The sequence below is a fragment of the Rhamphochromis longiceps genome, linkage group LG6, assembly GCF_057381845.1.
Source record: "Rhamphochromis longiceps isolate RC_006_pf linkage group LG6, R_longiceps_female_GT1.1, whole genome shotgun sequence".
NCBI lineage: Eukaryota > Metazoa > Chordata > Actinopteri > Cichliformes > Cichlidae > Rhamphochromis > Rhamphochromis longiceps.
The window spans coordinates 12,845,087-12,856,859 of NC_140562.1; the positions used below are offsets into that span (position 1 = coordinate 12,845,087).

At 44.0% G+C, this 11,773-nt stretch overlaps 1 protein-coding gene across 1 annotated transcript; it reads left to right on the forward strand.

Annotated features, from left to right (window-relative positions):
* Positions 1-362: 362 nt before the first annotated feature.
* LOC146667586 (uncharacterized) lies at positions 363-6,422 on the forward strand. The gene is made up of 2 exons (XM_085408611.1): positions 363-414; positions 5,284-6,422. Exons 1-2 carry the CDS (start codon positions 363-365, stop codon positions 6,420-6,422), a joined length of 1,191 nt encoding a protein of 396 aa, XP_085264737.1.
* Positions 6,423-11,773: the final 5,351 nt, after the last annotated feature.

Below are 11,773 nucleotides of genomic sequence, written 5' to 3' on the forward strand. Positions count from 1 at the left end.
AGATGAAAGACTTTAGACAGTTTTTCAACTCTCAGTAATGCCATAGTGATCGTTTGATATATGGACCTGCAGCGGAGTTTAGACCCAGACACGGCTAGTGACGTCAGACTGGACAACCGGATAGTTCTATCCCGTGCACGTGTACACGTTGACAACCGTAACCATGGCCTCCGAGGGTATATAAATGCTGCACAAGGTTCCAAACGTCTGTTTACACTTGCTCGTGGACTTGTTTCGACCTGCTCCAACCTCAGCCTGTGGAAAGCTAAGTTTTGCAAACTATTTCACTAAAAGCGGATATAACTTGAGAGCAGAACAAGTACTTCATCGTTTGTACTTGTTTTTGTTTTTCAAGTTTGAAGATGGCTCGCCGTGGACCCGGACTCCCCGACTGTCACCTGGACTTCGCTGCAGGTAAGTGTGAAAATTTCTTTAAATGTAAATTACTGTAATAATTTAACAAGTTCCAGTGTGAATATCAAGTTTTAACGTGATCAAATATGTGTATTTCAAGTCTGTTTCCCGTAAATTGTTTGTATGTTTTAAATTTTCCGGGAGAGGTGTAGAAATTATTAACGACTGGTGTATGAATATGAAAAAAAGGTGTTACTTTGACTTGAAGGCTTCAAATTTGACACTTTTCTTTAAAATGAAATGGTTAAAAATAGCTTAATGGACTAAAATTTGTAAAATGCCCAAAAATCAGTTTCTGTGGTAACGGCATCTTCAAGATGTCATGGCCTCAGAACACGCAGGCGTAAACACACAGATCCAGGTCCCCTCCTGACATCCTTTTCTTCTCCGGATCAAAGGCTTTATTGACATAAACTATATTTTTTCTCTGCTGCAAAACACAAAGATAAAAAAATGCAAATAAAATAATATCAAAAGAATATGAAAACAGTAGTAATAATGGCATTAAGACCTATCTTCTGTTATGGTAATGCTTTTAACCTTATTAGATAGCAGAGAGAGATATTGTACACAGGGATATTTACACAGTGATAGCATGTTTACCACAGATTAGATGTACCTGTCCTTATGGCAGATACAGTCTTTGTGCACATTTCTAAAAATGTGGATTCTGGGTTAAGAGTTTCTGTTTGTTTGTTTTTCACTTGACCATCATTTTCAGACATACCTGCAGAGCTTTGTGTGTGCAATTTTTACTCTTGCCAAGGAGGTTGTTTTTATTTAAAAAACAAACAAACAAACAAACAAATATATATATATATATATATATATATATATATATATATATATAAATATAAAAACACCCAGCACGCCCCTGCGGGCGGTTTATCCTTCAAGCTCGGGTCCTCTACCAGAGGCCTGGGAGCTTGAGGGTCCTGCGCAGTATCTTAGCTGTTCCCAGGACTGCGCTCTTCTGGACAGAGATCTCCGATGTTGTTCCCGGGATCTGCTGGAGCCACTCGCCTAGCTTGGGAGTCACCGCACCTAGTGCTCCGATTACCACGGGGACCACCGTTACCTTCACCCTCCACATCCTCTCGAGCTCTTCTCTGAGCCCTTGGTATTTCTCCAGCTTCTCGTGTTCCTTCTTCCTGATATTGCTGTCATTCGGAACCGCTACATCGATCACTACGGCCGTCTTCTTCTGTTTATCTACCACCACTATGTCCGGTTGGTTAGCCACCACCATTTTGTCCGTCTGTATCTGGAAGTCCCACAGGATCTTAGCTCGGTCATTCTCCACCACCCTTGGGGGCATCTCCCATTTTGACCTCGGGACTTCCAGGTTATACTCGGCACAGATGTTCCTGTACACTATGCCGGCCACTTGGTTATGGCGTTCCATGTATGCCTTGCCTGCTAGCATCTTGCACCCTGCTGTTATGTGCTGGATTGTCTCTGGGGCATCTTTACACAGCCTGCACCTGGGGTCTTGCCTGGTGTGATAGACCCCAGCCTCTATGGATCTTGTGCTCAGAGCTTGTTCTTGTGCTGCCATGATTAGTGCCTCTGTGCTGTCTTTCAGTCCAGCTTTGTCCAGCCACTGGTAGGATTTCTGGATATCAGCCACCCCCTCTATCTGCCGGTGGTACATACCGTGCAGGGGCCTGTCCTTCCATGATGGTTCCTCGTCTCCCTCCTCTTTCTTGGGTTTCTGCTGCCTGAGGTATTCACTGAGCACTCGGTCAGTTGGGGCCATCTTCCCAATGTATTCTTGGATGTTCGTTGTCTCATCCTGGACTGTGGTGCTGACACTCACCAGTCCCCGGCCCCCTTCCTTCCGCTTAGCGTACAGCCTCAGGGTGCTGGACTTGGGGTGAAACCCTCCATGCATGGTAAGGAGCTTTCTTGTCTTTATGTCAGTGGCTTCTATCTCCTCCTTTGGCCAGCCTATTACCCCAGCAGGGTACCTGATCACGGGCAGGGCATAGGTGTTGATGGCCCGGATCTTGTTCTTACCGTTCAGCTGACTCCTCAGGACTTGCCTGACCCTCTGCAGGTACTTGGTGGTTGCAGCTTTTCTAGCGGCCTCTTCATGGTTCCCATTCGCCTGCGGGATCCCCAGGTACTTGTAACTGTCCTCTATGTCTGCAATGTTGCCTTCTGGTAGTTCAATCCCCTCAGTTCTGACTACCTTCCCTCTCTTTGTTACCATCCGACTACACTTCTCCAGTCCGAACGACATTCCAATGTCATTGCTGTATAGCCTGGTAGTGTGGATCAGTGAATCGATGTCTCGTTCACTCTTGGCATACAGCTTGATGTCATCCATGTACAGGAGGTGGCTGACAACTGCTCCGTTCCGTAGTCGGTATCCGTAGCCAGTCTTGTTAATGATCTCACTGAGGGGGTTCAGGCCTATGCAGAACAGCAGTGGGGACAGAGCATCTCCTTGGTAGATCCCGCACTTGATGGTGACTTGTGCTATGGGCTTGGAGTTGGCCTCTAGTGTTGTACGCCACATCCCCATTGAGTTCCTGATGAAGGCTCTTAGGGTCCCATTGATCTTGTACAATTCTAGGCATTCCAGTATCCAGCTGTGGGGCATTGAGTCATAGGCCTTCTTGTAATCAATCCAGGCAGTGCACAGGTTGGTCAGTCTGGTCTTGCAGTCTCGGCTGACTGTTCTGTCTACCAGTAGCTGGTGTTTTGCGCCTCTGGTATTCTTGCCAATTCCTTTCTGTGTCCCGCTCATGTATTGACCCATGTGCCTGTTCATCTTAGCCGATATGATGCCTGACAGGAGCTTCCATGTAGTACTGAGGCAGGTTATTGGTCGGTAGTTGGAGGGGACCGGTCCCTTCTTGGGGTCCTTGGGGATCAGGACCGTCCGACCTTCGGTTAGCCATTCCGGGTGTCTCTCGTTAACTAGCAGCTGGTTCATTTGTGCTGCTAGACGCTCGTGGAGTGCAGTCAGCTTCTTTAGCCAGTAGGCGTGAACCATGTCGGGCCCTGGTGCTGTCCAACTCTTCATACTGGAGACCCTTTCTTGGATATCTGCCACTGTGATGGTTACTGGATCCTGTTCGGGGAGGTTGCTGTGGTCTGCCCTCAGATCCACTAGCCACTGAGCATTGCCGTTATGGGTTGCGTCCTTCTCCCATATGCTCTTCCAGTATTGCTCGGTCTCCAGCCTTGGTGGTGCTGTTCTCTTATTGTTCCCTTGCCACTGAGAGTACACCTTTGCTGGTTCTGTGGAGAACAGCTGGTTTATTCTCCTGCCTTCTATCTCTCTGGTGTACCTTCTCAAGCGGCTGGCCAAGGCTGTGAGTCTCTGCTTGGCAGTTTCTAAGGCCTCAGGTATGGACAGCTTGCTGTATTTCTTATGCACCTTCTTTGTCGCACCTTTCTGCAACTCCGTTAGTTGGCTAACCTCCCTCCGTGCTACTTTGATCTTGCCCTCTAGCCTCCTTCTCCATGGAGGGTACTGCCCCTTGTGGCTGTTCAACTTGTAGCCAAGCATCTCACTGATCACTGCTGCCGTATTGTAGATCAGCTTGTTAGTGTCGGTAATCGTGGTTGTAGGTATCGTCCGTAGTGCTGCATTAACATCATCTAGCAGACCTTCTGAGGGTACTTCACGTAATCTTGGTAACCGGCTACGGGGGATCCAGGTTTCAAGCTTGGCCATGATCCTATCTTTCAGGTCAGTTCCTCTCGCACTTAACGATCCTTCTCCTATCGCACTTGGGGCTATGTACCCAATCTCGGGTGGGGGTGATGATATCGCCCCCCTGACCTGGCGTCCTGACTCCTCCTTGCCGTAGCATTTGTGTTGTACCATGTCAATCTCTAGCTGTGAGAGCAGTCCCTTCTTTCGAATGTTGGAACACTGAGCTACTAGTTGTTTCGCCGTCATTGTGGATGTTGGGTATCGAAGAATCCATAGGTCCCTCAGCCTATTCATGTAGCCCCTTCCGCCAGGGTTACTTGCGTAGTAGCATTCCAACAACGCCCTGTTTTCGTCTCTTGCCCACCGATGCCTTCTTGTTCCAGTAGCCCACTTTTCGTCAGGGTGCCCTGGTTCCTCAACACCTGACGCGGACCTTGTTGATCCGGGCGACGTCCGAGCCGGCATGCCTTCATATTTATCTGTCTCGCTCATGTCTGCGGTAGGCTTGCTTAGCATAGGGGGTCTAGCCTTAGGACCCTTACTGGATACAGACGCCCCAGGCAGGAATCGAACTTGCGATCCTCTGTTCCAAAGGCGTGTAGTCTAACCACTACGCTATCCAGCTGCTCTATATATATATATATATATATATATATATATATATATATATATATATAGGACATGCAATTGGTACATGTGGTCTAAATGTTACATTATGGTTTGCATCCACATATTTAACCTATGAGCTTTTTTCAAAATGTGTGACATCGTGAATTGTAAATAAAACAGGAGAATGAGCTGCATGGTTAGTTATAAATGTACTGTAGTATATTTATATAATAAGTTACTCATGTCCGGCTATTTACAAATCAATACCTATTATCCATTACCTATTCCAACATAGTGTTTGCATAAAGGCTTACAAAGAACAAATAAAACAAATTGAATGTACACAAAATACAGTGACATATATAGTGTCACCTTAAAAGTACACAGAGTGAGCTGCCTTGGTGGAGGTTTGGTGGTCTTCTATTAAAAAACTTGACTTAAAGATTGAACAAGTAGAAGTGTCATTCAGTCTGACATAAAATGCTTTTCTCTCATCCTCTGCTCAAACTAACAGATGTAGGTCTGTTGCTTTAACACTGGGTGTCTATTACATTCCTAATGTTATTTTAAAAATTGTTTCCTCACAGGGCGTCTTGACTATGTGGTTGAACGCCCTGCAGAAGAAGGCCTTCCTGAAGTCATCAGGATCCTGGATGACAGTCTCCAGAGCACCACCTCTTCTGGTGAAGCTCAGGACACTGATACCCAGCGTATCAGCGAAGGTGAGTATGGTGAGTATTTTATCCCTCTCTCATCCTCACCCTTATCTCACGAAGCACCAGATGCTGATGACAGTGAACAGCAAGGTGAGTATGGTAGGTATTTTATCCCTTTCTCACCCTCACCCTCTTCTCATGAAGCACCAGATGCTGATGACGGTGAACAGCAAGGTGAGTATGGTGAGTACCCCCCCTACCTACCTATAGACGATGAAGAGGTGAGTGAACAGACTGACAATTCATCTGACTGGAGCGACTCAGAAGAGTGGGGGGATTGGCTTAGCGATGACTCTGGGTATGACACCATGGATGAGAGAGATGATTCCCCTCTCATCCGGGAGCACCCTCCAGAGCCGTTTTGGCACGATTGGCAACGTCCTATTGCTCCAGGTGCTGCCCCCATCCCCATGCCGCCTTTCGGCCAGGCCAATGCCCCATTCTTCCCTCGAGTTGTTGCCCAGGTTGGTGATCCGCCAGCTGCTCCTCCCCCAGCTGCTCCTCCCCCTGCTGCTTCTTCCTCAGCTGCTCCCCCTGCTGCTTCTTCCTCAGCTGCTCCCCCTGCTGCTTCTTCCTCAGCTGCTCCCCCTGCTGCTCCTTCCTCAGCTGCTCTCTCTGCTGCTCCCTCCTCAGCTGCTTCCTCTGCTGCTTCTTCCTCAGCTGCTCCCTCTGCTGCTCCTTCCTCAGCTGCTCCCTCTGCTGCTCCTTCCTCAGCTGCTCCCTCTGCTGCTCCTTCCTCAGCCGCTCCCTCTGCCGCTCCTTCCTCAGCCGCTCCCTCTGCTGCTCCTTTCTCAGCTGCTCTGTCATCTGCTTCCTCAGCTGATCTCTCTGCTGCTCCTTCCTCAGAAAAGAGAAGCAGAGAAGACATCTGCACCGAAGAGGTAAGTGCAAAGAGGTGCAAGGTGAGTGACCAGTTTGATGCCCCTTCAACATCCTCAGGTAGTTTTGGAGTCAGACGTTTCTGGGAGAGGCCTTTTAACCTTTCCATGGATGACAGTGACTCTGATTAGTTTATGTTAGAACGTGTTTTTAAACTTTGCCTTTGTGTTTTTGTTTTTACAGATATATGAACATGTGACTCGCACATGTGAAATGTATTTCTTTTTTTCTTGATATGTGACATTAATATTAATATTACATTGTGAATTAAAGGTAGTTTTTTAGTTGTTATTACTTCCAGTTACGTCCAAGATGGAGCAAACACCCCACCCAGAAGACAGCCTTACCCCGACCAACCTGATGAGAAGGATGGATGACCAAGTGAAAAACGGGAGAGTGGTGCTGTGTTCCAACTATGTAAGTTATCACCTCACATTGACAACAAACTGTATTGAAGACAAAATTCTTCCAATAGTTGGTATAAATCATCATCCTATGTCAGCAGCACTATAGGTTTAGCTTTATTTATATTTTTCATGTGTATACGTTGGGTTTAAAATAGTTTTTTAACAACATACTGCAGCTACCAACAATGAAAATGCTGTTTTGTGTTAAAATGACGTCTTTCTTGTGTTATTGCTTTGCAGGGCAGCTGAGAGTGGACAGAGCTGCACAGAGGACCAAAGATCCACTCTCAGCACTTCATATCTGACTGGCCACAGCACCAACCCTCCTCACCCAGGGTGAGGAGGGTCCTGACCCCGCCTGCACAGAGGGAGTTGTGAACATGCACTTCTGTGTCGGTGGGTTTAGGATCCTCCTCACACTCACACTGATGAAGACTGTCACTGGAAGATGTCTCCATTGCATCAGCAGGACGTAAGCATTTGTAAAATATTACAGTTTGTGATGTTTTGTACATATTTTTATTGCATCATTTAAAACTATGAGATATAAAATAAACCAATTTTCATAACATTTTCTGTGTATTTAGTTGTTTTCTTAATAAGTTATTTGGAACATCATTGCAACCTGTCAGCTTTTTATTGAGGATTTAGAAAGTTGCTGGTGGCCCGAGTGTGTAGAGTGGGGTGTTGTTTTTGTCACATGGTGAAAGTGACCTCATGGGGAGCAAAGAGAACAACTGAACAATTTGGGGATTCACAGACTTTCGTAATCGCTAAAAACAATTAATAAAAATTGTTCTGTGTGAACTAAAAGCTCAAATATAAACCATCCTGACACTGACACAAATGATCTGCTGTTTATAAGCAGGAAAGTGTTTTCATGAGCCTGGATGAAGCTAATTTGCATGAGTTTAACCTGCTGGTCAAAAACTTGCATGACTCTGATATCACTCCAACTTTCTTCTGTTTATTTATTCATTTTTGCTAATTGTAGTAGATTAATATGTTCACCAACTGATTGTTGGCCTGAATGTTTGAATGTTTGCAGTTTCAGGTCCTACTGATCAGTTTTAAGTACTGTAGAAAGTGAGCAGCAATTGAATCAAGTCCTGGGATGAAATGGGACAAAAGGGTAATGTGATGGCCACATTAGTTCCCTTCCCTCGTTTAACAATGTGTAAGCAGACTGCTTTAACCTGCAATTTACTGCATGTTGTTAGGCTGCATGGTACAACCACAGTCTGCTAACCACCCGTGGTGATCGAAGGTTTTGAGGTCTTGCTTGAGCTACTGATGAAGTTTTATCAAAGCTTGTTAAGTTTCCCAACCACATTTTATCCTGATGGTCCAAGGCTTACATCTTTATGCTCACAGACGTACTTCTGTAATTAATCAGTGACCGATTTATTACTTTAAGTTACAGTGTGAGGGGCATTAATGAACATAAATCAGATTTAACTGGATTATGTGTTTAGGTCAAGAGACACAGACCTTCATCTTTAAGAGGCTCTTCTTGAATATCTAATCACGATGTTTGCCATGCAAGTACACTGGGCGGTTGTTTTTAACACAATCATTTGATGATTCTGATGAAATGAAGTATTGTTTCAATGAGCTGTGGCACCATTCTTGCTTTAGCAGTGAAAGGAGTCAGGTAGGGCTCCATCAGGAAGAGGGCCCCAGAGGTCCTATCCCCCCGCCCACTTCCCTGGGGCTTGAACATCAGTGGATTTCCACTTAAGCAAAGCCTCATCAAGTTCCTGCAAACAGCACCACACACACACTATCATGTACAGAGTGTGGATGCTGTGTCTAAGACCACGATCATTGTGTTTCCACCATCTGGTGCAAGCTTCATCTGTCTCACTGTGTTCTCCTAAAGGCCAAGACAGCAGGACAGTGAAATCAATCTCACTTATAGGTGCCAGAAATCAGTGGATGTGAGATTAATGGTGGTAATCAGGTTATGCATTTGTTGTCTTCTCAGCAGGTGGGAAACATCTCTCTTTATTTGTTTATGTACATGTGTATCAGAAATCTATTTTCCTGTACAGCTCAGGTTTAAGGCACAATGTTGATCTAATCTAATGAAGATCAGTGCCTTTTTAGAGTCAGTGAAAATACTGACATTAGTGACGTTAACCCTTGACTAAGAGTTTCTTAGTCAATTGTTAATGGGAAACACATTTCCACACCACCATCTTCTAAGCTGTGATGCTACATGTGCAGCAGCAAACGTCCAATTAGTACCGATCAGAAGGTTGGAGGTTCGATCGCTGCCTGATCTGATCTGTATCTCAAAGTATCCTTGGACACGATACTGAACCCCAAACTGCTCTTTCATGTGTCCATCAGAGTATGAATGTTAGATAGAAAGAACTTAGGTACAGAAAAGTGCTTGTATGAATGGGTGAATGAGGTGTATAAAGTACTTTGAGTGCTTGAGTAGAAAAGTGCTATTTAAGAACAAGGATGTGCAAGAATTTGCTAGACACGCTCTTCTTTTTCCAAAACTAAAAATGTTATTTCAAATTTGGCAGCCTGTGTGTCAAAGAGACTGAAGAGTAACTAAAGGGCAAAGTCCAGGAATACAGCCAAACTCAGGAGATCAGTTAGGAGCACAACTGAGCAAAGGTGATTCAAAAAAATGGAGAGAAACTCTGCCATGCTGAGCAGACTGGTTTACAGCCACAAGAGAGACTCAGCGTTCACAGATCATAAAATCTTCAGGGAGCAAAGCTCTCAGAGAAGCTATAATGCAATCCACAGATAGAATACAGTCAATAAACTCCAAGTGAAATGTTAAACAGTGCATGGATAGCTTTTTGTTCAGCTTTTTCTTCGTATCCTTTTTCCCCGTTTCTAAAGTCTCTTCAGAGGCTTTGCAATTTGTCAAACAGCAGCTGGTAAAAAGGCTTTTGCAGTGAGGCAGGGAGCCTGTTCAAACCAGATTATGCTTGATTTGATGACTGCAGAGAACTTGGGGCTGACAGCTCAGATTAGGATCGGTTCTCCCTTGAAAAGGCATTAGTGTGTTCTGTCATGGCAGGATTTCTGTTCAATGTGCAGGTAGATTGAAATCAAAGGGCACCAAAGACACCCAAACCTGAGGGATCATTACGTGACACCCAAAGCATCTGAGCAGTCTTATTCCTTCATCTGTACCAAATTACTCAGATTCACAGACGTCGTGCACAGCAGACCTGCAATACAACAATGAATAACAGGAGTTACGCCTGCGTTTGACAGGTCAAAATGTCACAGGGAGCAGTTCAGTTAAGTTTCATTCCCCTCCAGAAATCACTTCATGCATGATTATCAGGAACCTTTGAGTAATGACAGCACTTAAGTGAGTGTTTCCTTACCATGTTCCACTTTGTCACCAAGTTTTAGGATGAGAATGTTTTTTTTCTACTTTATTTTATTTTTTTTATATCGTTGTTATTATTTCTGTTTTAATTTGTGTTTGTTTTTTGTTTGTTTGTTCAGTTTTTCAGCCTTGTTGCATTTATTTTTTTCTATTTCCGTTGTGTTTTATTCAACTTCTGTTACATTTTGCAGGATTTTGCAGCTTTTTCTATTGACGGGTGTTTTCTTCAGGGACTCCATATTATCATTATCTTTAAAACTGCATTTGAAACTTAATGCTGAGTTTTTACTTTCTGCAGTTGAAGTTATCTAAAGAAACTGTGTGTGGGTGCAGCTGAAAAAACGTCTTTTGGCAAATAACACAGAAATTCTGAAATCCTCTACTGCTTATATCAAAGAGAATAAAAGAAACCAAAGCTAAACTCTAAAAGATTATTTATTTCAGCTTGTTTACAGTTATCCACACCTCACAGCTTTTTATGGGTTGATAGTTTTCCTGATCCAATCTGCATACTCAGGATCACAGAGGTCCATGAAGGCAGCCGGTGCTCTGCATACAAAGTCTGGATCTCCCACAAAAGAAGAGATCCCATAAATCCTGCCATTATGAACCACTCCTCCACCAGAGTCTCCCTGCAAGACAGAAATACAGTTTCCCAGGTTTATAAAATCTTTCTGTATTTTGAATGTTTAATAAATGCAGCTGTGAGCTGAGGGATCATGCAAACTCACTCGACATATATCTTGCACTGTGCTTGCTCAGCGCATTGGGACACCATTCAAACTCACTGCAGCACATGCTACTTCCTGTTTTAAAGGGCCTTGTAGCAGCCCTTGTTACATGCGTGGGCACGGAGCATGAAGCAGAAAGCACAGCTTAAAAGAGAAGTTGATATACCCGGCGGCGTGACACTGACTGGTGTTTTACGTTTTCTCAAGCCAGCTAACACAAAGTAAGCCAAGCCTTGTTGAATTTTCTTTGTACTATATCCCTCTGGTTAAGTTCAAGTTTAGAGATCATTTGTCCAGAAAAGCAGCATCACCATTCCTGGAAGATCCCTTGAAACTTTCAACTTTAGACCCTCCTACTGTACTACATGGTCAGTGGGAGGGGCTAAAATTCTTCAATAGCATTTTTTCATAGACATTTTTCAGTTTGCAGCCTATGTTTAAATTCTGTTGTTATATTAAGTTTTATTTTCTCTTAAACTAATAAACAGCAGAAAGTTTGCAGCTGACAGAATAAAAGCTGAAACTGTCTTTCAAACATTAATTAAATGAAATACTTAATTATCCATCCATCAGATTCTCCTGTGTAATGATAGGCCGTGATGTCAGTCAGGATTTTTGCTGTCTTTCTTGCTTGTCTCCAAATGGGCTAGACTTTATTGATATAGATTTCATCCAGTCTTATTGAACAAAGCATCTGAAGTGCTTGCACATTCATATAGTGCTTTTACTACTAAGCTACCCTACAGCAATTTTACACACACACACACACACACACACACACACACACACACACACACACACACACACACACACACACACACACACACACACACACACACACAACACTGATTTTTCTGCAGCAGCTGTTACCTTCAGTCTGTATTATGCATTTAAACCCTTCATATTTTTCTAATATTACAGTTTTATCTTCCTTTTTAAAACCTGCATTGCCAGTATAGTTTATCCACATCCGT